General features: G+C 48.1%; 8 protein-coding genes across 8 annotated transcripts; 2 read left to right on the top strand and 6 right to left on the bottom strand.

Moving 5' to 3' along the window:
• Nucleotides 1-624: 624 nt before the first annotated feature.
• On the bottom strand, nt 625-1,617 carry BX661DRAFT_194090 (YDR353Wp-like protein; the record flags this gene model as incomplete). Its single annotated transcript, XM_051537850.1, has 1 exon — nt 625-1,617. The coding sequence occupies one exon, from the start codon at nt 1,615-1,617 to the stop codon at nt 625-627; it is 993 nt and encodes a 330-aa protein (XP_051390700.1).
• Nucleotides 1,618-2,974: 1,357 nt separating this feature from the next.
• BX661DRAFT_184134 (uncharacterized protein) lies at nt 2,975-4,064 on the bottom strand. The gene has a single exon (XM_051536403.1). The coding sequence runs from the start codon at nt 3,921-3,923 to the stop codon at nt 3,303-3,305; it is 621 nt and encodes a 206-aa protein (XP_051390699.1). The 5' UTR covers nt 3,924-4,064; the 3' UTR covers nt 2,975-3,302.
• A 484-nt stretch (nt 4,065-4,548) lies between these two features.
• Nucleotides 4,549-5,867, top strand: BX661DRAFT_144056 (nucleotide-diphospho-sugar transferase; the record flags this gene model as incomplete). The annotated part of the gene is made up of 2 exons (XM_051533029.1): nt 4,549-4,934; nt 5,264-5,867. 2 exons carry the CDS (start codon nt 4,549-4,551, stop codon nt 5,865-5,867), a joined length of 990 nt encoding a protein of 329 aa, XP_051390698.1.
• Nucleotides 5,868-20,043: 14,176 nt separating this feature from the next.
• BX661DRAFT_184123 (uncharacterized protein) lies at nt 20,044-22,108 on the bottom strand (the record flags this gene model as incomplete). Its single annotated transcript, XM_051536402.1, is given in 4 exon segments — nt 20,044-21,162; nt 21,177-21,222; nt 21,240-21,838; nt 22,106-22,108. 4 exon segments carry the CDS (start codon nt 22,106-22,108, stop codon nt 20,167-20,169), a joined length of 1,644 nt encoding a protein of 547 aa, XP_051390697.1. The 3' UTR covers nt 20,044-20,166.
• Nucleotides 22,109-22,271: 163 nt separating this feature from the next.
• On the top strand, nt 22,272-23,280 carry BX661DRAFT_199067 (uncharacterized protein; the record flags this gene model as incomplete). The annotated part of the gene is made up of 3 exons (XM_051538294.1): nt 22,272-22,651; nt 22,778-22,870; nt 22,920-23,280. 3 exons carry the CDS (start codon nt 22,272-22,274, stop codon nt 23,278-23,280), a joined length of 834 nt encoding a protein of 277 aa, XP_051390696.1.
• Nucleotides 23,281-23,411: 131 nt separating this feature from the next.
• Nucleotides 23,412-23,842, bottom strand: BX661DRAFT_199066 (HIT-like domain-containing protein; the record flags this gene model as incomplete). Its single annotated transcript, XM_051538293.1, has 2 exons — nt 23,412-23,585; nt 23,621-23,842. 2 exons carry the CDS (start codon nt 23,840-23,842, stop codon nt 23,412-23,414), a joined length of 396 nt encoding a protein of 131 aa, XP_051390695.1.
• Nucleotides 23,843-23,929: 87 nt separating this feature from the next.
• On the bottom strand, nt 23,930-25,277 carry BX661DRAFT_184121 (uncharacterized protein). Its single transcript, XM_051536401.1, has 3 exons — nt 25,066-25,277; nt 24,442-24,802; nt 23,930-24,415 (listed from the first exon to the last, which is right to left on the bottom strand). The coding sequence occupies exons 1-3, from the start codon at nt 25,130-25,132 to the stop codon at nt 24,151-24,153; spliced, it is 693 nt and encodes a 230-aa protein (XP_051390694.1). The 5' UTR covers nt 25,133-25,277; the 3' UTR covers nt 23,930-24,150.
• Nucleotides 25,278-25,545: 268 nt separating this feature from the next.
• On the bottom strand, nt 25,546-27,549 carry BX661DRAFT_171740 (uncharacterized protein; the record flags this gene model as incomplete). The annotated part of the gene is made up of 2 exons (XM_051533731.1): nt 25,546-26,267; nt 26,490-27,549. The coding sequence occupies 2 exons, from the start codon at nt 27,547-27,549 to the stop codon at nt 25,546-25,548; spliced, it is 1,782 nt and encodes a 593-aa protein (XP_051390693.1).
• Nucleotides 27,550-27,990: the final 441 nt, after the last annotated feature.

Raw genomic sequence — 27,990 nt, 5'->3', positions numbered from 1 at the left:
TAGTATTACTACAGTGCAAAAAATTGAAGAATGACTAGAAAACTGAAGAGAAAGCGACCGAGGGCGCGAGGAGCTGCCAAAAACAATCGAGGCTTTAAAGTGCCACAAGGAGAGCAGCCATGCACAGCTCGATGAACATCATCTTTGTTGCTACTGTGTAAACAGTGCCTTTTTATCGCCCTAGTCAGATAAATATAAAAATGAGGAGAAATTCTGGACAGCGCCGCCAATGGGTGGGCAGGTGAGCAGAATACAAAGAAATGTTGGGGCAATCCGTTCCACACCCAGAACACTGGCCAGAAAGCGCATTTTCCGTCGTTCTTTCCAACATGACTTTTATCATTGTTTGCTTGCACAGGAAGCGTGACTGCTTGAAATTGATATCGAAATTGGTATCGAAATCGCGCTTTGATTTCACAGAAGCAGCAAAACCTGATGCCCGCAACTAAAGTGAATATAGGACAAGCCAGCCCAGGGGCTGCAGCGTGTTGCTACCGATAGGCGGTGACCGATGGACCACCGATGTAAAAAATTATTGTCCAGTTGGCTGACAATGCAGTCAGTACAAGCAATTGAATAAAAATGACTGCAATTTGGAAGTAAAAATAACATAAGCTTTTGTATTTAGAGCTTGCTCGCATTCTCGTGGGCCTGTGCCTCAAGGTCCTCGAGGTACTTCTCGGCATCGAGCGCGGCCATGCAGCCAGAGCCAGCGGCAGTGATTGCCTGGCGGTATCGCTTGTCATGGACGTCGCCGGCAGCAAAGACACCCTTGATCTTGGTCAGTGATGTGCCGGGCGTGACGAGCAGGTAGCCAGTCTCATCAGTGTCGAGCTGGCTGGCAAGGAAGGCAGTGTTCGGCGTGTGGCCGATCGCGTAGAACAGGCCCGAAACCTCGAGGTCGCGGGTCTCGCCAGTCTTGGCGTCCTTGAGCTCGACATGGGTAAGCACCTTTCCGTTGCCCTTTGCCTCCGTGACATGGGTATTCCACAGCACAGTGATCTTCGGGTGGTTCTCCGCACGCTTGGCCATAATGTCGGATGCACGGAAGGCGTCGCGGCGGACGGCGATGTACACATGGCTGGCGTACTTGGTCAAGAAGGTCGCCTCCTCGCAGGCGCTGTCACCACCGCCGATGACGACAAGTGGCTTGTTGCGAAAGATGGGTGCAGCGCCGTCGCACACCGCGCAGGCCGACATGCCCCGCTGCCAGTACTGCTCTTCGCCGTTAATGTTAAGGCGCTTGGCTGTGGCGCCGGTGGCAATAATTAGCGCATCGCACGTATCGGGCTCATCGCTCTCGGCATCGGCGTCCTCGCGCCACAGCTTGAACGGCCGCTCCGACAGATCAACACGCGAGATGGTCTCGGTGATAATCTCGGTGCCGAAGCGCTCCGACTGCTCGCGGAGCTTGTCTGTGAGCTCGGAGCCTGTGATGCCCTCGGGGAATCCTGGGAAGTTCTCAACTTCGGTCGTCGTTGTAAGCTGACCGCCAGGGGCGACACCACCGGCCATCATGCCCTCAAACAGCACCGGCTGCAGGTTGGCGCGCGCTGCGTAGATGGCGGCTGTGTGGCCGGCGGGGCCCGACCCGATGATTGTGACTTTGGAGTGCATTTTTGAAACTGGAGTGTGTCTGGCGAGCAAAAACGATGTGTGTTCTTGTGTTAAAATAGAGCGACAGAGCAGGCTGCGAAAAAGCATATATTTGGTTGAAAATAAAGAAGAGTTGCTACAGTCTGCGCAAAATCCGGCTTTCTGCACTTGTCTTTTATACTGCTGCAGAACGGAATGCGCCCAAGAGCGAGGTGACAATTACAAATCGGTTTCAAGATTTGGGCGCGCGCGGCTATTTTACCCATTCCTGAGGCCAGCCAATCACCAGACTCCCCTACTCCTCGTCGTATTTGTAACATCGGCCAATTTTTGCCTTTGGTACTTTGCAGCAAAACAAACGGGTAGCTAGCTATAAAAAGGCATACAGAGTGAAAAGCCAAGCAAAATAAAAGGCCAAGCAAAGGCCCAGTCAAAATGAGTAGGGATTACACGCACCTGTATAGACACATAATTTTTTCTGGACACAGCCTGACCGAGAGCACGAATGTGCCCTGGGCTGATCTGTAGATTATGGATTTATTCTGTCACCCCGGGCTGACCTGTGGTTAGCAGCGCAACATGAATCAATGCCAGCGCGCATTGCTGACTCTGGAACTACTGATGCAAGGTACAGCTGGCAGCCTTAGCTTTCTCTGGGCATTTGTGCCTTGGACACACAGATTTGGCTGTTTCTCGTTGGGATGCTCTAAAAGTGACATGTCGCCGTAACATGATGTGCACTGCTTGTATGCTTGGGTACTGGTACTTGTGATAGTACTGATGCTGGATTCAAAGCAACTTTGCCATATTCATTATAACAACTGTCAGCACCCAGCTTGCCTCCAGTACCACTGCCATTGCCATTGCCACAATCATCGCGGTTTTCTTCTGCACATTCGTTGATGGTTTCGAGAATTGGGAGTGCACTTGGCCGTGCGTGTCCGTTTCTTGCCGGCGACCAGCTCCTTGCATGTGTTGGTGTCCTTGGTATGTGCCCGAATAAAGGTTTAGACAAGCACCTGCCTATCCTAATACCCGCGACACTGGCAGCATTTGAGTTTGTACCAGCGGCAACATCATGGCATGATCTGGGAACACTTATTTGTGACTCCAGGTTTAAAACAGCAACAGAGTGCATAATGGCTTGCATTTGGCGGGAGATGGGCCGTGTCTTTCTCATAATCGCCGTTGATTTGGATCTGTGTGTGTGCAGGTAGTGGGCGTGTGAAAAATTAAAGTAAGGCATTTTGACGGAAAGGGTGGTATATTAATTTTAAAAAAATAGTTATATGAAAGAGCATCGCAACAAAATAGATTGTGTATGGTGAACAGTGCTCGCAAAATAAAAAGCAGCATCAACAAGAAAACTCAACATTTCGCCCTGCAGCGACAAAGTCAACCTTTGTAGACTAATGCTTTACTTACTAGCTTTTCTCGCTCAACATTTGTAAATAAAACTTTTTACATTCTGTTGCGCACTTTGATACTCCAAGTAATTATGGTCGTTTATTTGATTTTTAATTGCAATCTGGTGTAGTAATGATAAGTACATTTGTTTAAAAATACATATAGAAATACATGATATGTTGGAGGCAAGCGCATGCAGTGCTATACGCGTTTTGGTTTGGTTTGGTTTGGTTTGTATTTTTGGGCTTCTGAAATTCAGACGCCTTGCCTTTGTCCGCATCTACATATCTGTGTGATTATCAGATCAGAAACTGCCCCGACAACATGAGGTTCCTCATGCGCGAGTCAGGACGGCTGGGAGGATCCTCGTTTGTGCGAATTTCTTCAAGGAACTTGGGCTGGAGTTGAGGCTGTTGGTTGCTCGAAAGCGCAGGATCCTTAGCAGTGCGCAGGCCCTGCTGGACACCAGCTGACTCGCCTGGCTTGAGAGTAGCGCTGTTAGCTGCAGTCCACTTGTATTCGGGAGACGGGTGATCTTGTACTTTCTGCGTGTGCGATGGAGCTGTGGGCGTAGCGGTGGGGGCGGCAGCAGTGGATGCAGTTGAAAAGCGACGGAAGAGCCCGATTCCAGAAAAGGCAGACGAGGCTGTAGTGTCAGGAAGCGAATTTGCACTGGCCGCTGAATAGCCTGCAGATGGCGAGAGCCCGTTTCTTTCGGGGTCCGTTTGGATGCGGCTGCCTTCGGGCGGAGACATTCCAAATAGCGACTGGGTCCAGCCACCGAACGAGCTGCGGCGATTCGACTGCGAGGGGGGCTGCTGCCGAGCAGTAGAAATAGGGATTGGTTGAGGAGCTGTAGGTGCTACTGCACTGCGCGTGTTAGCATTGTTGCTGCCAGCGCTGGTACCGAATGGTGCCATGATTTGTTCCTTTGCTTATTATATTTTTGGTTTTTTGAAATAGTGGTGCGTTTTGGCTTTGGCAGCGGTTGTGTACAAAAATAAAATAATAGAAGGCAGTAAAATAGTAGTAAAGTGGGGAAGGGAAAGAGAAAAGTGTTACTTTAACGGGAGCGAATGCAAAAAACATGCATATTTTGTTTTGTTTGTTCCGCTGTTTTTCTGCTAGGAAGTGTTTCTGTGCTATGGCAAGTGACGTTGCCAAAAAAGACCACGTGCACATAATGCCAATATGCATCATGTACTGTGCGTAGAGGCGGAGCTCGCACAGCGCCATCGACTCAATGGCTAGATAAATTCGGATTGGCATACCGATGCACCCAATAATCGAGCAAGTAGCTATTGCTTTGACCAGTCGCGCGGCCAAACTGACTGCCCAGCTGACCATGCCGTAGTGCGCACATCTTATATTTATACTTAATTTTATTCCACAGCACAGCACAGAATCATGGCACCAAAACACAAACATAGGCAATCCAACTCCCAACAATATCCCAATGTAATACGCGTGATCCTGCTGTTGGTAGTGCTTGCCGCGTCAGTGCTTTACCTGGTCAAGCCACCACTGCCCATCGAGAAAGTGCGCATGCTCACATACACACCTGATCAGATCCGCGACTCGCGGCTTAAGCCGGGAAATACTGGTCTGGTATTGCCAGTACGCGCAGCATTTGTCATCCTGGTGCGCAACAGCGAGCTGCACCAGCTGCGCGCGACCATTCGGCAGCTAGAGGATCAGTTCAACGCACGGCACAGGTACCCGTATGTGTTTCTTAACGACAAACCTTTCACCGAAGAGTTCAAGCGCGCCATGGAGTGGGTCACAAGTGGTGATTGCCACTTTGGGCTGGTACCCTACGAGCACTGGTCAATGCCGCCCTGGATCGATCGCGTGCGCGCAAAGTGGGCCATGACCATGATGGGCAGCCGGGTTCCGTACGGCGATAGCGAGAGCTACCGCAAGATGTGCAGGTATGTGCCCAACATGTTGATTGGCATGTGTGTTATATGGCCTGTGGGCTGTGCGCGCACAAATAATCAAAAGCATTTCTCACGCGCAATTACACATATGTGCGTCTATTCATCTCATATTACATATGACATATGTAATCCACCACTGCTTATACAAAGAAAACGATGATACAGGTCCAACGCAGATGTGATGCATATACACACCCTTCTTTTTTGACATACAATGCAATCTCAGCAATTGTTTATATCGTGCATTGCACAATGCGTGTGTATGCCGGCCTCCACTAATTGCCTGTACGTGTGCTTCTATCTATACTGCTTAATTTTAGGTACGAGTCTGGTTTTTTTTTCCGGCACCCGCTGCTCGATGGTTTTGACTACTACTGGCGCGTCGAGCCCGGCGTCGAGTTCACTTGCAGCATCCCCTACGATCCATTCAAATTTATGGTCGACAACAACAAGAGCTATGGTTTCGCCATCTCACTTCGCGAGATCCCAGTCACTGTGAAGAGCCTGTGGAAGACCACCAATGCTTTCCGTGCTGCGTACCCCGACTACACTGCACCCAATAACATGCTGCGCTGGGTGACTGCCCCCGACGGTGACTACAACATGTGTCATTTCTGGTCGAACTTTGAGATTGCTTCCCTCGCTTTTCTTCGCAGCCCCCAGTACACTGCCTACTTTGACTTTCTTGACCGTGCGGGTGGCTTTTTTCTTGAGCGCTGGGGTGATGCGCCCATTCATTCGCTGGCCGTAGCTATGTTCCTCAACAAGTCGCAGGTCCATTACTTTGACATTGGATACTACCACAGCCCGTTTCAGAACTGCCCGACAGATCCGCACTTCAACGCGCAGCACTGCTTTTGCAACTCCAACCACTCAATGATATACAACGAGGACTCGTGCACGAATGACTGGCTTGCCCTGTAGCTGCGCCAGCCCAGGAAACTGAATTTACGCGAGCACTTGGAAGATAAATGTTTGGTATTTATAACTCAAATCTTCAACCGATATACTATAATTTGTTGATCAGCTATCAAACCAAGTTGCGCAGTAGTGCAGAGAGGGCAGTGACAACTTTTACGTTGATAATATTCCACCTACACAGTCGTCTGTCCTCAATCCTTACTTCCATCAAGTAGGTAAATAGTTTTGCTGATATATCGGGATACCAGAAGGGGGACAACATTCTTTGCGCCCAACCATGTTTACTGCATTATTATTTTTAAAATAGTATCAAGCTTAATAGCTGGCGATTGTGCATTCAAATTTGTGTTTATGTGTGGGGGGACGATTATATGACGTGAAATATTGGCAGACTATTAAGCATCACACTGTATCTCTATTTTTAAGCAGATTGGATATGTTAAAAATAGACTCTTTTTGGCGTTGCTCTTGCGCAAAATTCCTTGCTGTGCCTCCACATTTCCGCATGCACTTAGTTAATATTGGCATGCAGCTATCCTGCTACCACTGCTTTTTATCATTTATATGGAGGATGTCATGATAAAAATATGACATAGCGCAGCATTGGGTCCATGAATTATTAGTAATTGCAAGACAAGAATAGCAACGCTGATATTTCATTTCACAGCTTATTGCTTGTCTGGCGGCAAGATATCTGCTCAAATATCCATTAATAAGCCAACAATGCCGCTCACTGTGGTTGTGGTGTACTAGTTAATCGATCTGGCCATCACGCATCAACATTGGCAGTTTTTTTGGCATTCATACCATTTACATTATATTATTCCCATTAATTGACAGATGCCTTTTCGCCGGCATATTTTCTTATTATATATCTCATTATTTTTATTTTGCTTTTTTATCAATAACTTGCATAGCACACACCGGGCACCCCCTCAGTGATAGTTACCATGGTCTATCATTTTATTAAAGGCCATGCCTACATTGCCCTTACCATTTTTATATTCGCGTCAGTGGGCGTTACAGCTCCAGTACACATTGTGCTTCCCGATATTGTCACGCTCCAAGGCGGAAACACCATCACGCTCTATGCTCCGCCACTGCTCTCTCCCAGCACAACACAATCATGGGATTCTGTCAACGACGCAGTCATCTCTATTGACCAAGATATGCTTTTGCACAGTCTTATATCTTCAAATGTGGTGCTTCCAGGACATAAAGCAACCAATGTGCCACCCAACATACACATGCCTGCCATAGCCTACAACCACAGCAAAAACCTCAAGGTTGTCGCCCAGCTTTTAGACGATCTATATGATAATGACGATGATAATTTTTCTAGCTCGTCGAGTAGCTGGGAAAGCATATCAGTGACAAACAAGCAGTTCAGCACAGCACCAGTACACACAATGCCAAGCAACATCAGCACTACCATGCCAACTGACAATGCGACAGCAGCCACTGCTACCAGATTACCTCTAAAAACTACACCCACTACATCTGCTCTGCCAAATATTTCACCCAAAACTCTGACTAGAGTCTTCAACACTAGCCACACCAATACGGCGGAGATTGCCATTGTCACAGAGATGGGAAGCTCAAAGCCAGAAGCAGAGCTGGCAACCTTGACACACATAGCTGTTCGCACAACACCTATACCAACGTCGTCCATATTGTCTTCTAATGAGTCTGTCACCACCACCACACCTGCAAACAAATCCATGACAGCCACTTCATCTACATTACTAATGTCAACTGCTCCCAGCAGCACTCACAAGACCCTTAGCACTTCTATCACAGCCATGTCTATCTTATCTGATACATCTAATACTACCACTTTGTTCAGCTCATCCAGCTCATCCAGCTCATCCAGCTCATCTCGTTCATTCCATTCATCCAGCTCATCCAACCCATCCAGCTCATCTGGTGTGTCTTCTGCAATAGATTCCAAAAAAGGGGACCCACTTGACGATATCATCTCACTGCTATCTGAAATGACTATGACAACCCAGGATATGCTGCCAGCAACTACCATATCTACATCCTCAACTGTCTCACTGTCAGTATTGGTAGAATCTACATCCACACCCATTTCCCAGCCCTCTTTATCAACAATTACGTCTGGCACACCACTGTCCACTGCTGTGCAGATCACTCTCAAGGAATCAGATTCTTTTGATATGGTAATATCTAGTATTATCAGTTCAGCATCTACCAAATCCAGTTTGACTATGCAGGAACAGTCAGCCAGCGAAATACCCACTTCAAGTGCACCTAGTCCCACATCCACAATGACATCCACATTTTCAGATGCAACCACTAGCATCATCACTACATCCACTGCATCCAGCCTGTTTGAAGATATTACAACTGCTAAGACTTCCTCAGAGCCAGCTTCTAGTATTCCCGAAACCAATACCACAGTTTCCAGCAAGTCAGTGACGCCTTCAGTTTCTGACAGTACCATGCTGACAAACTCAAAACCACCACCCAGCAGCTCATTATCAAGTTTCTCACTCTACTCAAGCTCCAGTGGAATGCCTGACACCTTAAATACAAGCACAAAGCCGACATCCACTGGTCTATTCAGCTTATTTGGCTCAGGATCCACTGTCAATGTGCCTTCTAGCTGGTCAACATCCTCATTACCAGTTGTAAACAGCCAAACTTTGCATTGGACAAAATCGTCTAGCTGGGTTGTTTTTGACTCGGCATCATCAACTATGTTGTCGGCAACATTGTCAGCATCATCTCTGGGTACTGAAACACCACTGGTATGGACAGCCCACTCTTCAACACATTCAGTGCAGTCTATGCAGTTTATAGGTTCACTGGCTATGGTGTATCCATTCACAACGTCAATTCCTTTGATGATGGGCTCTATCGGATTTGGTATGACTCCTGCTCTCCAATTCCCATTGTCATTCCCCACATCTGTCACAGCATCATCTTTGGTATCCAGTGAAAAGGACCTTCCATTGTGGGCTACCACACACATTTCCACATCCACATCCACATCCACATCCACATCCACATCCACATCCACAAGCCTATCAAGCACTGACGTTGCCATTATGCCCTCAACCAGTTCGTTATATGATGGTAGTATGTCCATGGAGCTTATCATAGCTAGTTCTACTGCCACTTTAGATTTGACAGCCTCAAGTGAGCCCCAACCAGCTGACACCCAAACATCCTCAAATGCATTTTGGTCGGCAAGCTTTGATGCAAGCTCTGGCTCTATCACCAGTAACCAAGCCATCACTGACCAGATTGTTTCATTCTCTACACATATCACCAGCCCCCTGACACTCCAGTCTGACGACATATTTGCCATAGTTATCAGTCACATTCGTGTACCCGCTGAAGTCCCAACTAGTACTATTATATCTGCTATTTCCAGTGATAGCAGCACATCTGCCTCTTCTAGTACTTGGGGATGGCCTGCCAGCCTGGCTGTAAAGGAGATGTTTGAGATTTCCGAACCAACTGCAACTGGAGAGTCCTCTGATACACTGGTATGGCACCTGGCAAAACGCTCAATGCATTTGGTTGACAACCAAGGTGCAGAGAAGACCAGGCAGTCAATGGGTGTGTTGCTTGAGGCTTCCAGGTCAGCTCACTCTCTGCTCTCAGTGATGCGAGATATTGATACTCATTCTGATTATGCATCACCTATCCGCCAGGCCCAAATCAGTGTCATTCACTCTGCACTTAGACATCATCTTGTTTATCCAGATGAAACCATTCTTGAAGGATATGAGCTCCAAAGCCATCCAACATTCTCCAATGATATTGATGGTGAAACTACTACATGTGACACTGACACACCAACACCCACAGCCACAGCTAGTACTACCACTATCAGCGCCCCAGTTGCTGCTCCAGTAATGTCTGTGACTACTATCATGCAAGCATTTAATGTCCTACCCACACCAGAGAGTATACCAACTGTGACAACCTTAGACTTGGCACCAGTACCAGTACCAGCTCTAGCACCACCCCCAACGTCATCACAAGCTCAAACTCTATCTTCTGCACTGGTGGCTATTTCAACTGCAACTGCAACAGATATGGCAACAATAACAGCAATGTCAACTGCAACCACAACAGCAACTAAAGCAACACCAATAGCAATTGAATGCCCAACAACTATGTTATTAACACCATTAACTACGATAACCACAGTCTCAGAGGTGTCAACCCTCACACTGGGTAAAAACAATGGCACCCCAACGTCAATATCAATAGTGACCACATCATCCACAGCATCAGCTACAGCAGTCACAGCAGAACCATAATTGTCCATGCAATCAATCACTATAATCACATTAATAAGCACAATCATAAACCCAACAACTTTGACCAGCCTACTATCTAGAGTATTATTGGCTAAAATTTTCTTATATTATATATATGTTATCTTTAACAAATCAAAATATTAATTTTACAAAATTTCATATACTCATGGCTTGGTATTATATAATAATATTTGAATAATAAATATTAAGTATATGTTGGTCGCAGATGTTGTGCTCTATAAAAATGTGGGTCTAAATCGATATATTCAAGTCTTAAAAATTACTTAACTGAAAAAGGGGGCAGTGCTGTGTGGGCAGCGCTGTAAACATCATGGTGTTCCTTGATGTCAGCCAGCAATAACAGAAGTGTGTATAGTGGCCATGAGGGCGATCTTGATTCTTGAAAAGGGAAGATAGTGGCTTGAAATTTGTGTTGGGCACCACATCACTCCCTACAAGACCAGTCGCTAATATTGTCCCAGAACTCCTGAATCAGATCCAGTGAGTCAAAGTTGCTTGTCGGCTCCCAGGTGCTGTCGCCATCAAGCCAGTCAACTAAGTAGCGGATACCACCATGTGTGTTCTTGTGCCTGGTGATGGCTAACACCTTGGCATGAGTCTCATCAAGGTCGGGTGCTGATGCAAGAGGAATAAGCTGTGACGTCGTATAATTGCGCAGCAGTGGTTCATGTGTCATGTCTTCCAATTTGTAGGTGCCAGGTGCTACTACAGCGACAATGCAGTGAGGACCAGTATGCTTGGCCTCAAGTTTGTGCATGCGCTTGCTGTGGATAAGGACTGCTGCTCCAACCTCAAACTCCATTATCTTGTGCCTGTTCTTGAATTGTGCAATTTGCTTGTCATTGGTGACAGCTGTGTGCTGTGCCACTGTTGTAAAGAGAGTGCCTCGCATGCTGAGTGCACGTTCATGTAGCTGCTCGATCTGTTCAGTGGTTGCCTCCACATCCAGCAGCTCTTCATCAGTGTGGTCGGCAAGCATGTTTGGCTCACGCCCAAACATGGCAAAGAAAGGCGTAAAACCATGATGTGACATCAATTATTGCAATGTCACGTGACAATTGCAATTGGGAATTTGCGATTGTTTGAAATTGTGATTGTTTACGATCGCGATTTCTATTTTCACGGGCGATAGTTTCGAATAGATAAGCGGAGCTCTTTAAGCTCCCTTATAGTGGATTTTTAATAAAATTAGTTAGTACGAATAAGTTTTATTACATGTAAGGTGCTTGGCAATTCAATTAACAAACTTGCCACCATTGTCTGACTGAATGATCTTGGGGAAGCCAAGCTTTCCGAAAATGTGCGTCCAGAGTGCTGCAATGGTCTTAGCTTGCTTGTCTGGGATAGCCTCTAAATACACAAATCGTGTGTGAATGTCAATCAACACATGTAGGTAATTGTTGCCATTGCTGGATGTCGGGAATGGTCCTGCCAGGTCGACAGCAACATGTTGGAATGGTGTATCCGATGAAATGGTCTGCAGTTGATGGTGCATAACTGGTGTGTTGTTGTGCTGCTGACAGACAACACAAGTGGCAATGTAGTTGGCAATATCCCTGTGCATACCTGGCCAAGTGTGACCAGCAGCATGTAATGCACCTGCGACAGCTTTAATGCCAAAGTGCCCCTGCAGGTGTTGCTTCTTGACCAGGTTGATGCGCTGGGTGGGGTCATTGATTAATACTTGCAAGGCATGCGCGGCTGCAACCGGCATGTCTTCACCCCCCACAAGTGCATTGTACACACGAGAGAGATGGTCAGGGAGGATGTTGTCAACTCCTGGGCAATGCACAACTGCAAAATCGTAGGATGAATGCTCCTCAAACCAGCCGATCAACATGGTATTCAGATGATCCTGGGAGTACATGTTGATCAGCGCCTTGTGATCTGTAAAAAGCATGAAGTGCCGACTGTAAAGGTATTGATGGAAGCTGCATAGTGCATAAACAATTCCCAGCAGCTCATGCTTGGTAGCCGAATAATTATGCTCAGCGCAGTTGAGCGAACGTGAGACACATGAGAGATAATGATAAACACCATTTGCATCCACCTGGTAGAGCACTGCACCGATGCTAGTGTTGGACGCATCTGTTGCCACTTGGAAAGGCAGATCATCATTAGGGAATGACAGTGAAAGCACATGTGCAATGGCCTGTTGCAGATCACCCAGTGCTTCTGTGTGCCTATCCGTCCAGGCTGCAGTGAGGTTGTCTGCATTGCAAAGTGCGTCGAGTGGTGCTGTGACCATGGACATAATTGGTATATGCTTGTACAGATAGTTTGCAACGCCTAGGATATGCTGAAGCTCCTTAATCGTGTATGGGATGGTCCATGATTCCACCTGCACTAGGCGCTCTGGATCCATTTGTTTGCCGCTTGGTGTGATCATGAAACCTAACAGCCGAATATGTGCTGACATAAAATGGCACTTGCCAGAATTCACAACAAGGCAGTTTGCCATGAGAATTTGCAGCACCTGCACAACATATTTTCTGTGCTCCTCAACTGACCGTGAGTAGATGACAATGTCGTCGATGTAGCAGAGCGCGAATGGCATGCGCCCAAAGAGTTGCTGCATCACACGTTGGAAAACTGATGGCAGTGTCTTCAGACCAAATGGTGCCCGGCAGAACACATACTGTGTGTTATTCCATGTAAACGCCGTTTTGTACTGGTCCTCTGGTGCTATGGGAAACCAGTAGAATGCTGACTTGAGGTCGATTGTCGAAAAGACAGTTGCACCTGCAAGCATGGCAAAGATGTCGCTGATCAGCAGGATGGGATAAAGATCTGGCTCCAAAATGGCATTCAGCTGCCTAAAATCATGGCAAATTCGATGGAGTGTTTTATTACTGCTGGAATCCTTCTTCAGAATTGGGAACATCAGTGTGTTAAACACTGACAGCATTGGCACAGTCTTAATAATGCTCATCTCGAGCCACTCAGTGATCTGTGCGTCAACAACAGGGTGCACTGCATTGGCCAAAGGGTATTGTCGTTTGAATACAGTCTTCCCCGGCTGTGTGGGCAGGTGCACAAGTGCCTCTGGAACTGGATAGGCTGCGTCTGCCAGAGTAACTTGATTTGCAGCAAGCAGTGGTTTAATCACAGGCATTAATTCTGCACGTGGACCGTCAAAAGTGGTGTTGCACTCATCGTGTATGAGTGATGGTATTGGCGTCTTTATAATCACTGTTGGTGCAAAGGCATCAACGAGCTTGAAAGGCACATTGGCCAACTGTATACCAATCCGTGCAAACAGCAGGCGTCCAATGGTGATCTGGTATTTCGCGCTTGAAGGGGCAACAAAGCATAAAACCATCTCATCCATTTGGCCACACTGCAGGCACAGTGGCACCGTCATCCTGTCGACCAGGGATGGCTTCTCGCCAAAACTGGTGACCTGTAGCATGGCTGGTAGGGTTGCAATCCCATGGTGTGCTACAAACTCTTGGCAGAGGAGCATTGTGTCAGCCCCACTGTCAATCAACGCCATTGTGACCTGCCCATTGATGTACGTGTTGGAATTCTGTTCTTGGTGAAACTCCATCTTGACGGAATTCCGTCTTGCATACTATAAGATGATTGCAAGACCAGAAGTTTCTAAAGTATCCTTCTCTTTTATTTACCTTTCTTATCTTCACTCGCTGTCTCCTATATAAGAGACAGCTTTCCTCAGTCTCTTCACTTTCTTTCTTCAACTTAGAACTTTATCTTTTTCTTTCTTTTAAATATAACTTGCAAACCTTCTCTTTGCTCAGCTTTGCTCGTTTTTCTCAGATTAAGAGTCTTATCTCTCTCTCTATCTCTCTCTCTCTTTCTTATCTCTTCTTTTTCTCTCTCTCTCTCTATCTCTTAACTCTATTTCTCTATTTCTCTTTTTCTCTCTTTCTCTTTAGATATTTTATTATCAATCCTTTTATTTTTATACTTCAACCTTGACCATTTTTTGTTGTTGTTGTTCCCATGTCGTCGGATAAGCTCCAATTTGATGGGCACAACATGCCCTATCGCCTGTGGGCCTCTAAGGTGCACAACCTTCTGTATGCCAAGGACTGTCATAAAGCTGTGGCTGGCAACCTGGCTACCCATGATGCAAATCGATTCAAGGTCTTTACTCCTGCTAATGCCATCAAGAATGGGAGGGCTGCAAGCATTACCATGGATGCAATTTCTGACTCTCTGGCTGCCCGCTTTACTGAAAGCACAGCCTTTGAGATGTGGGCCACACTTAACACCACATTTGACATCAGGACTACAAATGTTCTTATCAGTGAGCTGCGTGAGCTTCTGAACACTGCCATGGCATCTGGTGACAACCCTGTGGAGTACTGGGTTGAGTCAGAGAGCAAGTGAAACCTGTTCCCCCACCTGGACCTCGATCTCAAGACCATTAGTCCACTTGTGCGCCTTGCTGGCCTCTCTGAGGAGTACAGTTCTGTCAGGGACAAATTCTCCAATGTCTCACCTACCAAGCTCAAGACTGCTGATATTCTTGCAGCTATCAAGGATGCTTTTACACTGCGCCAAGCTGCTGCATCTACTCACACTAAGGCCAGTGGCTACACCATCTCAGCTTCTTCCTCACTGCTCTGTCAGCTCTGTGACAAGCCTGGTCACATTGCCAAGCACTGCCCCTCAGTTGGACATGATACTACTGACTCAGCATCAGGCAGCAAGGGCCCTTCCAGGTCTGTTTTCATAGGTGGACTTTCTCACCTGGTTGCTGGCTCAAGCATATCTGCTCAGCCTTTGCTCAGCAACCCATCTGCCTGGATGCTGGACTCTGGTGCTATGGCCAACACAACACCACACAGAGAGGATTTTGTCAGCTACTCACCCTGCTCAGGAGACATCATGGGCATGTCTGGTGCAGTTGCCAAGATCTGTGGTATTGGCCAAGTCAGTGTTGGTGACAGTGACAGCAACTTTGTAGTATGCAATGTTCACCATGTGCCCAAGTCAGTGATGAACATGCTGTCAGTCAGCAACATCTTGCAGCATGGGCTGGATGTGCTCTTTTCCGAAAATCGTGCATTTGTGTACAAGGATGGTGAAGCAATCATGGCAGCAGACTTTGAAGATGGTCTTTACTACATAGTCCCTGACACCTGCTATGACAAGCATCGACTGGCCAGAGCCCCAAAGCTGGTCTCAGCTGCAAGCATCCCATCTTCTGCCACTGTGCTGCCAACAAGCAAGCTGTCAAGAAAGTCTATCTCTGCCCTGGATGCTCATGTGCGGTTTGGGCATGCATCTGCACCCTACATCAAGCATGCAGCCGATACTCTTGGTCTGGAACTGGTGGGATCTGTAGACAAGCACTGTGAAGTGTGCTCTGTTGCCAAGCCAGCTGAGAAGCCACACAATGGCCACCTGCCACGAGCCAAGGCACCTCTTGAAGTGGCTTACTCTGATGTTGGTGTTGTGACTCATCCATCTGCTGAGCGCAGCAAGTACTTTGTCACCTTCATAGATGACTACTCCCGCAGTGTGCTTGTGTATCTCATGGGGCGCAAATCAGAAGTCACTGACAGATTCAAGCTGTATGTGGCCAAGATGGAGCGCCAGCTGGATGCCAAGGTCAAGACATTGCATTCTGACAATGGTGGTGAATACATCAACGGAGATATGAAGGCATTCTGTGAGGCCAATGGCATCTGCCAGGTTACCAGCTCCCCCCACACACCCCAGCAGAATGGTGTAGCTGAACAATACAATCGCACCCTGGTAGAGATGGCCAATGCCATGCTGCTGCAGTCTGGCGTCCCTCTTTGTCTATGGGCTTTTGCCATTGTGCATGCTAACTGGGTGCTCAACTGTCTGCCCAAGCATGCTCTTGGCATGAGCACACCTTTTGAGAAGCTGGACAGTGCCAGCAACATTGCCAACATCCATCCATTTGGCTGTCTGGTCTGGAGTGAGTACCCTCCTGAGCTGCGTTCTAAGTTTGGCGAGCATGCCCAGAAGTGTGTGTACCTGGGAACCAAGGATGGCAAGGCACTGCTGTATTGCATAGACACTGGCCATGTTCTACACACCTCAAGAGCCAAGTTTGTGGATGCAGAATTTCCATTCTACAATGAAAGTGCACCCTCTGTACCATTCTACTTCCATGAGTCAGACATGACTGACATGCCCACACAGCATGGCCCCATACACATAGCAGATCTGTTTGATGAAGATGACGACCTGCATCTGGCACAGCTGCAAGAGGAGGACAAGTGGAGGCATGTTCAGGAGAGGCGTCAGAGAAACAGCAGAATAATACAGTCTATCATATGTGGCAGCAACGACAGCAACAGTGAGTCTGAGTTTACTGATGCCTCATTTGTCACTGCCCATGAGGAGCACAGTCCTAGCTCGACACCCCAGCACACTCCAGTTCGCCATTCTTCAGCCACAGCCACAAGTACAGGAACAGCAACAGCAGAAACAGTACACCAACCACTGAGCCACTAGGCAGAGAGTCCTTTTCTGGGCATCCATCATCTCTGTCAAGTCGCAGTTCTCAAGACACTACCAGCACCAGTGTCAACATCCACAGACACCAGCCAACCAACCCATCTCCCTTGAGGCTATCGTCTACTGCTGCCAGAGCTACTGACCCAGTAACACCCATGCTCAGCCGTCGCTCAGCAGCCTCAGCAGCCTCAGCACGAATCACTGACATTGCTGCTCATGAGCAAGGCACTCTCACCACCAGAAACAGCCAGCCTACAACAGACTGGTGGCAAGTGGATGACAGAGTGCAGGCCGACAGCACCAGCATGCTCAACCATGATGTCGACTATGACTATAACAGCAACAGCTATGATGACGACCAAGATGCTCTGGTACAGAGCAATGGTGCCCTTTTCTGCGGTGTGGCTGTATCAGGCCCCACATCCTACATCCAGGCCATGCGCTCAGAGGAGGCACCCTTGTGGAAGGCTGCAATCAAAAGCGAGTTGGCATATATTGCTGAGAATGAGGTGTTTGAGCTTGTCCCACGCTCATCCTCAATCTGCCCTCTGAGCACACACTGGGTATTTGTTGTCAAGCAAGGCTCAGATGACAAGCCACCATTGTACAAGGGCCGCCTGGTAGTCAGAGGCTTTGAGCAGCACCCTGGGATTGATTACTATGATGTGTTTGCACCTGTGGTAACCTACAAGTCTATTCATATAGTCATAGCACTTGCAGCCTATCATGGCTGGCTGCTGCACTCCATGGACGTCAAGACTGCCTTCCTGCATGGTGACCTGGAAGAAGACATATATGTCGAGATTCCTGATGGCATGACTGGTGACCGGACCAAGAGTGTTCTCAAGCTACGCTGCTCCCTATATGGTTTGAAGCAGGCACCACGCACTTGGAATCGTCGCCTGAATACTTTCCTTTGTGGCAGCCTTGGATTCCAGTGCAGCAATGCCGACCCAGGTGTCTACTGGCTTAAGAGTGGCTCTGCAACATGCATTTTGACGACCTATGTTGACGACTTGCTGCTGGCTGCATCTGATGACAACATCCTGGCCAAGGTCAAAACTGCCCTGTCTGCTGAGTTCTCAATGAAGGATCTGAGTATGTGCAGCACAATCCTGAGCATCAATGTGCATCACATGTCTAATGGCATCAAGATCAACCAGGTTGCTGCCATCCAGAACCTAGTCAGCAAGTATGGCCTTGAGGAAGCCAATAATGTTGATCTGCCCATTTCTGCTTCTGCCAAGCTTGGAGAGACTGCCCCACACCTTGCCAAGTGCAATGCCACTGAATACCGCTCAATTGTTGGCTCCCTGCAGTACCTGGCCATGGTCACTCGGCCTGACATTGCTCTGGTCACCTCTGTGCTTGCATCATTCAACCAAAAACCACTGATGAAACACATGGGTGCTGCCAAGCGAGTACTCAAGTATCTGAAGACCACCTGCAACATGGCCATTCACTATCGTCGGTCTGAACACCTCAACCTAGTTGGGTACAGTGATGCTTCATTTGGACTGTGTACTGTGGAAGCCATGGTAATTGGCTATGTATTCACTCTGGCAGGAGGAGCAGTTGCTTGGAAGTCAAAGAAACGTGCTCTTGGCTTGCCACCTCAATCCACAGTTGAAGCTGAGACCATTGCCCTGACCTCTGCTGTCCGTGAGCTCATGTGGCTACAAGACCTGCTGTGTGACATCCATGTACATGTTGACCCTGCCACCATCTTCTGTGACAATGAGGGCACTATCAACAATACACGCACTGGTGCTGTGACTGATGCCAACAAGTACTACAAGTCTACTCTGCAACTTCCTCATGCTGCACTATCTCAGCAAGTATCCTTCTCTTTTATTTACCTTTCTTATCTTCACTCGCTGTCTCCTATATAAGAGACAGCTTTCCTCAGTCTCTTCACTTTCTTTCTTTAGCTTAGAACTTTATCTTTTTCTTCCTTTTAAATATAACTTGCAAACCTTCTCTTTGCTCAGCTTTGCTCGTTTTTCACACATTCAGATTCATATTTATTATAACCAGCACAAGTCTTCATTACAATTTGTGAGCTTGGAGGCCTAGTGTAATAAGACTTATCACTATTAAATATATTTCTATCAAAAATCCACTATACAGGAGCTTAAAAGCATTGCTTATCAATTCAAAACAATCACAATTTCAAAACAACTGCATATGTCACGTGATATTGTAATAATTGATGTTACAACTATGGCCACTCGATGAGTTTGATTTTAGACTAGTTGACGTTCACACCAACTGTGACATCAATTATTGCGATGTCATGTGACAATCGCAATTGGGAAATTGCGATTGTTTGAAATTGTGATTGTTTACGATCGCGATTTCTATTTTCACAGGCGATAGTTTGGAATAGATAAGCGGAGCTCTTTAAGCTCCCTTATAGTGGATTTTTAATAAAAATTAGTTAGTATGAATAAGTTTTTATTACACCAACCATATCAAACCATGTCATAGTCAGGTTCATTGTCTCTTGGAGCTCTACATGGAAGCCACCCATCAGTGTCAGGTCATCAGCATATGGGACTGCCAAAATCCTGACTGCTTCAATTCCCAGCTTCTCTGTGTGACACCAGAAATGGGAGTCGAGTCACGTGATAGCGCAGACATGTGAAATATGTTGATATTTTACGCATACAGTGAATTCTGAATAGTGAGCTCTTAGCTTTTTTGTAGTCTCATCTTAATTAATATATATTATAACTAGCCAAATTCGCATTACACTCTGGGTACAATATGCACTCTTGGTAAACCCGGGTAAGGAGTGGGTCATAGGCACTCTATCCACAATAGTGGGGACAGCACACCACCCTGTACCAACTTATATTGCTGCATAAAAGGCATTGGTGCACCATTTGCTGTAACCACCTCGATCTCCCTATTCTGGCATAGCTGCATTACCAGGTCGACTATCTGCAGTAGAATCGCCAATCATTACAGCAAGAGGCTTAATAGACATGGTCACATACCATCACATTCCTCTGTCACATCCAACAGCAGGAGATCCAGCAGCTTTTTGGTTGCAACCCGCAGCTCTGCCTGCCACTGCAGTACCATGTCCAAGTCCGTCGCCCTCTTGTCTGGCTAGAGGCACATGTTCATGTTGGTCAGTATGTCAACAAGCACCTTCTAGAGCTTGGATGTTAGGATAATCATTAGCAGTTTGTGCGATACCTAAAGAAAAAAATAGATCTATTAAGTGAGATATAAAACAAGTAGAAGACAAAAACTGAAGTTGGTGACTGATACTGAATGTCTACTGTGCCACTTTGCTCGTCATGGGCTCTATTTCAGACATGTTCAATGATACGCACACTGGTGCCATGACTTGAGTTAACCATAGCACATTAATATCATAGTTAGGTTCATCTCTATCGAAAAGTATTCAATTTCCAAAACACAAAAATGAAAATCAATCTACAGATTACAAGTATTGTAGAATGTACCAAGATAAAGACTGACACCGTACAGTATTCTGCCGTTTATGTGCGAGATTCAGTCTCGGATACCAGAAGGCGCCACAACTGAGTGACAAATACAGCAGAGTCATCGACAAGGACCATCTCTAGCTCCTCGGCAAGACTGGCCGGGGGTTTGTGCTCGGCGATATGGGCGATCACAAAGTCTGCCAACTCGTCGACAGACCCGTCATCTGTCTCGGCACCAAGATAATTTGAAAGCTGCTTCCGAACGGCAGGCGCTATTGTGACTTGTATCAATGTATCGTCCACAAGCTCCCATTTGACTGGCCACTCAAACAATACATTTCGGCTCATAGGGACGCCGTGCAGCAGAGTCTCGGGTGCCTCTGACGATTGAACACTGGTCTGCAACACATTATCATTGGCCAAATTTAAAGTAGGCATGTCAATGTCTGGGCTAGTACTTGCTGCTTCGAGGCTTTGCAAGCAAACATTTTCTTCCTCAGATGTACGACGATACTTTCTAGGCTTGTCCTGCTCCTGCTCCCGATCTTGCTGTTCCTTTTCCTGTCTACGCCGATCATCTTCGTCAAAGCTAAGCTCCTTTGTACGCACCGTCTTGCGATGATGCCACCATCTCTCATGGTCCCTATAGTAGTCGTGGTCGCGCATACTCTCCTCGTAACTGTCATCCCACTTTGGCAGCAGCGCCGACATTGCGTCCCTAGCGCGCTGCCTATCATCAATGCGGTCCAGCTCGCGCAAAGCATTGCGCTCTATCCGGCCCTCGCGGTCCACTTGCTCGCCACCCAACTTGTGCTCACGCTCTGTGGCAGCCACAATGTAGCGCTGGTCGCGATGCTGTCTAACCTGCTCTCTCTCCCACGCCTCCTCAAGCTCCAGCAAAAATGGCTGCTGGTTGTCAGACGCGGTTGCTTCGCCAACACTTCCGCTGCCACTACTGAAATTTGCACTAGACTCAGGCTCGCTAGTTTTTCTAGGCTTGAGCGTTGAATGAGCCTCGTCAGCCGACCCAACCCCCATACGCGGGTGTGTCTGCGCATTGTTACAAGCAGCGTATCTGCCGACCCCCCTTCGCTGCCCGCCTCAAGTTCGCTAATCGCAGTAGCTACTAGTTGCATTGCAGCAGATTCGTTTTCTTTCGTCGCTGCTCCTGGCCATCAGTCAGGGCGGCGTGTGATCTCAGGTCCACAAGCATTCGGTTGTCAATCTTGATCGACAGCAACTCAGGCTTGCCAGCCACGGTCGCACTAGGAAGCACCCAGCCTCCCTTCTTGAGTCCACCGTCACTGGATAGAACGCGCAGGGCGCATGCGGCATCTTTCATGCTTTCAAACTCACAGAACCCAAAAGATAGCGGCTGCTCATCGGCGTCGCGCGCGCGCCTCCAGCTCTTGACACGCCCGCACGCCCGCAGAACTTTCTCCACCCACTCGTCATCAACGATGCTACTAATCCCACCGATGTATGCAATAACAAGCTGCTGCGCCTCAAAGCGAGAGCGCGTTGTTGGCTCCAACGCAGCCGGGTTCCGATTGTCAGACTCTAACTTTTGCGGCGCTGGAGGCCCGAATGGGTTAATTATAGGCAAAGGCGTCGCCAGTATGCCCGGTGGAAACGGCGGAGGCCCTCTCGGGTGCCGATAACTATCCTGTTGACGCCTCCTGTTGCTAGCAAATGGCGTCGTATCTCCTTGGGTGCTGTCATAGCTCTCCAAGGAGGCGGATTATACGGGGGCATGTCGATTCTGTATCTTAGATGTAGTTGCTGATATCCGCGCGTGGTATGAAAAACAACAAGTGATGGGTGTGCAAATTCCAATAATATTTGATGTAAAAAAGATGTGATTGCTAAAAGTTGTTCTAAGTGCTCGCAAAAATTTTTAGTCGCTGAAAATTCGAGGAGAGCGAATCGTGGGTTTTGTCAACGGCCATATTTAACCAGTCTATGGTTTTTATCACATGGCAAATAAATCCACCATGGAAACGCTCAATTTTTGAAATTCAAATTGTGCATGTCCATTCGCATTCAAATGCTCTTTTTTCTTTCTTTCTTTCTTCAATTTTTTTACTTTTGCCTTGCCATGTGCATTTGTTCTGCTCGAGCTTGAATTTGGAACTTTAAAATACACTAAATTATTAATAATGTCGGCGGACAGCCACACACTTTTTCCCCTGCCGCGCACAGGGTCCGGAAGCTGGCGCACATACTGGATGCAACGACGAGATAATGGTGACGCCCAAACACACTGTCCGGACATTGTGAGCGAAGCGGAGAAGCTGTTTGGCATGTCTCACGGGACTGGCACATATCCAAGATATGACAGTAACGGTGCCTACGTGGATAACGCGTGCGATTTCACGACTCTGCGGGGACTTCAGAATAACGAGCGGGCCCAGAGCATAGCCCAGAGCGCGCCAAGCAAGATTGACAAGCACAACCAGAGCGAGGTTCTGGGAATGCTGGATCATGCACTCGCGCTCGACCCGCAATGTGTGACCGCCCTCCAACACAGGGCAAACCTGTAAGTGCATTATTTTGGTTAGCTGAGGATCCAATCAGCTTGACAAACACCCGCTTTAACAATTTTGTCTTTTATCTGATCGACTGCAAAATTTCTTAGGTACATTCGCTTGGAGCGGTTTTCAAGAGCAAAATCGGATATTAGCAAGCTAATCGAAATACACCATTGCGCCGGCGAAGGTGAGGGTGCCGACGCCGATTCATTGTCTTTAGCTATCGAGTCGCTGAATAGGCTATTGAGAAAACAATCGGGTGCTGCGAATGCAAAGCAGGAGCGCCGGTCTTCGACAGCAGAAGGGCGGTGGGAAAGAAGATTGTCGGCGTCGCCGCCGTCTGGCCCTATGCGGTCACGATGTGACGCTGGCCACTCAGGCTCTCGCTCCTGTCGACTTTGTCGCAATTTGGAAGAGCATTGCGATTCTAGTCGTTGGGAACGCAACCGTAGGCCTGAGCGTCACAGTCATGGGACACACAAGAGCGCTGTGGCAGCAGGGACAAAGGTCAAACCCGGCGCATCTAACAGCATACTTGCAACGGCAGCAGCGACGGCGACAGTCATCTGCCGCGCCATGGTGGTTCTGGAAGAAGCAACGAAAGTGCTGCGCCAAGGGCGGCTCGTCCGCATGCTAGAGCGCGGCCAATATCTAGGCGTTTACATTTACACAGTTTTAATTACATCGAAATACTGCGACAGCACAGATGCGGGGAAAGATGTGAAATCATATTTATTAAATATCGGCGCTGCTGTCGCTCGCAAAAGGCTACACCACGTTTTTGATGTCCTTAAGTTTCAGGCTACCCGCGAGTTCCTTCAGCCTTTCAAAGTCGGCTTTCTTGGTAGGCCAGCCGATGGCCAGGCCCTCCTCCTCATTGGGCTTTGGGATGATGTGGAAGTGAACATGGGGGACCTCCTGGTGCGCCAGCCTGCCGTTGTTCTGTAGAATGTTTAGTTGTCTGCACCAAGAGCCACAGCGATCTTCTTTGCCACAGGCATTGCATCAGCCAAAAACTCATCGGGGAGCTCGTGCATCTTCTCAGCATGGTACTTTGGGATTACCAGTGCATGTCCCTCGGACAAAGGTCCGATGTCGAGGAAGGCAAAGCTGTGGGCGGTCTCGTGGATTTTGAACGATGGGATTTCGCTTCTGATAATTTTGCAAAAAAGGCACTCGGCAGCTAGCTTGGATGCCATGTTGGTCTTCGTTGGGTGTGAGACAAAGGTTGAAATAGTTTTGTGCGCGACGGTGAGCCCTGTCAATTCCTTGCGTTAAAGAAAACAGGAAAAGTAAAAAAGATGACCAAAAATTTGAATAATAATAATAGTAATTCCAAACAAAAATAAAGAAAAAAGAAAAGAAAAGCGTAATTTTTCTGTTGTCTGTTGAGAATATTATATTCCCTTCATTGTATTTTTGGCGGGCTTTGGAGCACAAAGAAATGCGATGAAACGAAAGAGACCCCCTAAACCCATAAACAAACTGCTGGATCTTGGGGGCTCGTCTATAGTGAGGTGTCCTTTTCGCCTGGTGCTGTGCTGGCGGCTCTTTGTTTGTCCAGCGGGCTGCCGCTGCCGCTGGCAGTTCCAGGCTGGTATGGTGTTGCTGTTATTGTCGTTTCTGCCTCTGCCTCTGCTGCTGTCGCTCGATTTGGAACCGACACTGAGTCCAAACCCGAAACAGGGCTCTGACTCTGCTTTTGCTTCTCCAAATACTTTTTCCGCGCTTCCATCAGCATAAACTCTTTGCGCTTGCGCAGAATATCAGACCTCTTGTCAGAGTCGGATTCCCAAACTTTGGTGGTGCCGGCGCAAGGGGATCTGCGCCAGCGTCCTTCGAGACTTGCAGCCTGTTTACAAGCGGCGATTGAGCGGCGTTCAAGACAACACCCCCAGTCGATGAGATGGTGCTGCTGCTGCCCGCCGCCGCGATTACACCCGCCTGTTGCCCTCTGGTAAATACATTTGCATTGGTTGCTGCGCCGCCTAGTGCCTCGGCCTGCTGCTCGGCAGGGGTTGCTGCTGGTAGAGGCAGAGTCCCACCATTGCGCAGAATGTTATCGCTGGTGACGACTGGTGACCCTGTCCGAGCCAAATCCGCGCGGATGGCCGCTCCGGTATGTCTGGGAACATTGCCTGAATCGTCTGCAAGTGCTCCTGGCGCACAACGTGCAAGCGCCTCTGCATCCTGGCACTGCCGCCCTGCGCCTGCTCGTGGCCCCTGGCCTACATCTCAAGCGCGGTATTCCAAAGAGCTAGTGTTATTAGCGTCCAAGTATAATTAAGCGCAAAGCGCGCGTAACTCTTGCAAAAAAGACAGTACAAATGCCACGTCTAGCTACCCAAGCAGAAGCAAAAGCAAAAGTAGAAAAATGGCAACACAGTTCTTGTTATGAATTCAATAGCTGGCAATTTCTTACCTAGCAGCCAGCGGAGCACCAAAAAAACAAGTCCCAGCGCTATGAAGAATGTGACACTGTCGTTCATTGCCAGTTACGCGCAATGTGTAAAATCCCGAGGGTTTCTTTTTATTTTTTCGTTGCCGCAGCCTTGGATGCGCAGTGTGAAAATTGACAAGAATGCGGTGAACGCGAAAAAAGGAGCAAAAATTAAATTAAAGTGAGAGAGAAAGACAAAGCAAAAGCTAAGAAATATGATTTTAAGCCACGCATGGGGATATCCAACAACTACAACAGGATTTTTTGGCGTGCGTGGGTGCTTGCATACGTAGACAGAGTAATCGAGAATAGCAAGCACGCTCAAACAGAACAAGCCGATTCTTCCTGTTAGGCGGTTTGTTTCGAAAACACAAATTTGTATGATAAAATGATATTGTCAGCTAAAAAACAGAAAAATTGAACGACTTATGCGATGTGTATATCCAAAAGTACCGATGCGCTTTAGAAGAGGTTGATATCATCGTAATCGCCATACGCGGAGGAGCCATTAGTATCAACGACAATGGTGGGCGACGCGTTAATAGACAGGCTGACTTCGCCGAGCAGGTTCGGAAGAACACCATCGCCGTTCTTGTTCGGCTTGATGTTGGCGTTGATATTCAGAGGCGCAGCAATGCTGGCAAAGATACCTCTGAGAAGACCATTGATGTCACGGCGGTAAAGCTCGTCTACTTGGGTTGGCTCGGGGCTGTTGATACGCGCGACAACGGTGGGTGACGCCTCAATAGACAGACTGACTTCACCGAGCAGGTTCGGAAGAACACCATCGCCGTTCTTGTTCGGCTTGATGTTGGCGTTAACATTCAGGGGCAAAACAACACTGGCAATAACATTGCCCAGATCGGCAAGGATGTCGCGGCGCAAAAGTCCATTGCTACCACTTTCTTCAGAGCCGCCAAGCTGAATACTGGCAGTGGGCGTCGCTGCAATGGCCAAGCTGATGTCACCGAGCAGGTTCTCAACAACACCGTCGCCATTCTCGTTGGAATCAACAATGGCATCGATGCTTACAGGTGCATTAGCATTGATGCGGAGCACGCCGAGCGTGTCGTCCAAAAGATTACGACGGAAAAGGCCACCGCTGCCGGATTCGCCGGAGCCACCAAGCTGAATGCTGGCTGTGGGAGTCGCGGCAATGGCCAAGCTGATGTCACCGAGCAGTTCTCAACAACACCGTCGCCATTCTCGTTGGAATCAACAATGGCGTCGATGCTACAGGTGCATTAGCATTGATGCGGAGCACGCCGAGCGTGTCGTCCAAAAGATTACGACGGAAAAGGCCACCGCTGCCGGATTCGTCAGAGTCGCCAAGTTTAATGTTGACGGTGGGGACGCAGTAATAGCCAGGCTAATGTCGCCAAGCAGCTGCTCAAGGAGACCGTCACCATCCTCGTCGGCATTAAGCTCGCCGTTGACGTTCAAAGGCACAACAGCGCTGAGATGGAGAACACCGAGAAGTCTGTCAATGAGGTTGCGGCGCATAAGCCCACTAGCATTAGACTCATCAGAACCATCGATATTCGCAACAATGGTGGGCGATGCCTCTGCGGCAAAGTTGATATCGCCGAGCAATTGCGCAAGAATGCTGTCGACATCATCGCTGGACTCAACACTACCATTGGCATTCACAGGCAGGGCGACACTGGCAACAACTTGGCCAACATCCAAGATCTCGCGGCGCAGGAAGCCATGGTTACTGTCACCATCCTTGGGCTCAGAAATGCCAATTCCAGAGTTGACGGGTAGTCTGATGCGAGCGACAATTGTGTCGAAAAGGCTGTAGAGCAGCGAGTTCGAGCCGAGATCTTTGGTAGTCGCGTCGGAAATAATGTCCTTTTCAGTTGTGCGCTTTTGGAGCACAGCGTTAGTCTTGATAACCTTTTCAGCGATTTCCTGAGGAAGGCGCACAAGAATGTAGGATTCACCGTTGGCTTCAAACACAACGGCGCCATTGCCCTGGACAAGGCTTCCAACAGTGCCCTGGTCAATATCGCGCTTATTACTGGTGTACCCACGGAAGCTCTGGGTAGGAGTGGGAGTGGGAGCGGGTTTAATCCGTGAGGAAATTGAAGAGGGGTCAACCTGCGCTGCAGGGTTGGCGGGAACGGCGGTACCAGGGAGGCCAGGCGGCGAGCTGGCAATGTAGGCAGGAACGGGTGCGGGTGCGGGCATCCAGGGTTTGGGGGTAGTACCAGTAGAGGACAACACAGCTGCAGGCGTCGGCGTGGGAGGAACCGGCAAGTATCTAGTCTTGATGACAATGGGGAGATAGGTGATTGACACGGGCTGGACTATGGTCCACGTGGCAGGGGGGACCTGAGGGGCGCGGGTCCAAATGCCAGTCACTGGTGCAGGAACGTTCGGAGCAGAGCTGGCTGCGTAGTTGACGCTAGCCATGGCTGCGGCAGCGTATGCGAGTGCGTAAATGGAGTTGGTGACCTTCATATTGAATAGCGTGCCTTTTTTGTTGGTAAGGAGGAAGATAAGTGAGTAGTATATTGACACAGATGCGTAGTCTCTAAAGCGCGATTGAGACTAGTGGTGAGAAGTGCGAGAGCGTGAGGCGTTGTAAAATTTGAAAGAAGGGTAGGCCGGTGGAGAGAGGAATAGAGAGAACGATACTTTCAAGGTATAGGTAAAGCAGGGTGGATGGTGGTTTGTATGTTGATCGAAGGGATTGTGGTTAGGAAGTAGTTGAATCTATCGGCGATGGAGGATCTAGATGGACTATTTAAAGGGTGCGGATTGCACTGGCAGTTGCCAATTGCAAATGTTTATTTGTGTGTAGGACGTGATACCAGGGCTCGGCACTCCATTCACTAGCCAAAGCACACACGCACACAAAATGGTCATTACTAGCGCAAACATCTTTACAGAATTAATTAG

This window comes from Kickxella alabastrina, assembly GCF_025024165.1.
Source record: "Kickxella alabastrina strain RSA 675 chromosome Unknown BX661scaffold_15, whole genome shotgun sequence".
NCBI classification, from domain to species: domain Eukaryota; kingdom Fungi; phylum Kickxellomycota; class Kickxellomycetes; order Kickxellales; family Kickxellaceae; genus Kickxella; species Kickxella alabastrina.
This window is presented reverse-complemented; position numbering and strand designations above follow the sequence as displayed.

Excerpts from the sequence above, each read along its gene's own strand:
- BX661DRAFT_184121 (XM_051536401.1), bottom strand. The coding sequence starts at position 25,132 with ATGAACGACAGTGTCACATTCTTCATAGCGCTGGGACTTGTTTTTTTG. Across the intron at positions 24,803-25,065 it reads GGTGCTCCGCTGGCTGCTAG|GAGCACTTGCAGACGATTCA; the intron begins GTAAGAAATTGC and ends GTTGTGCGCCAG. Across the intron at positions 24,416-24,441 it reads CTTGCGCCGGCACCACCAAA|GTCTGATATTCTGCGCAAGC; the intron begins GTTTGGGAATCC and ends CTCTGACAAGAG.
- BX661DRAFT_184134 (XM_051536403.1), bottom strand. The coding sequence starts at position 3,923 with ATGGCACCATTCGGTACCAGCGCTGGCAGCAACAATGCTAACACGCGC.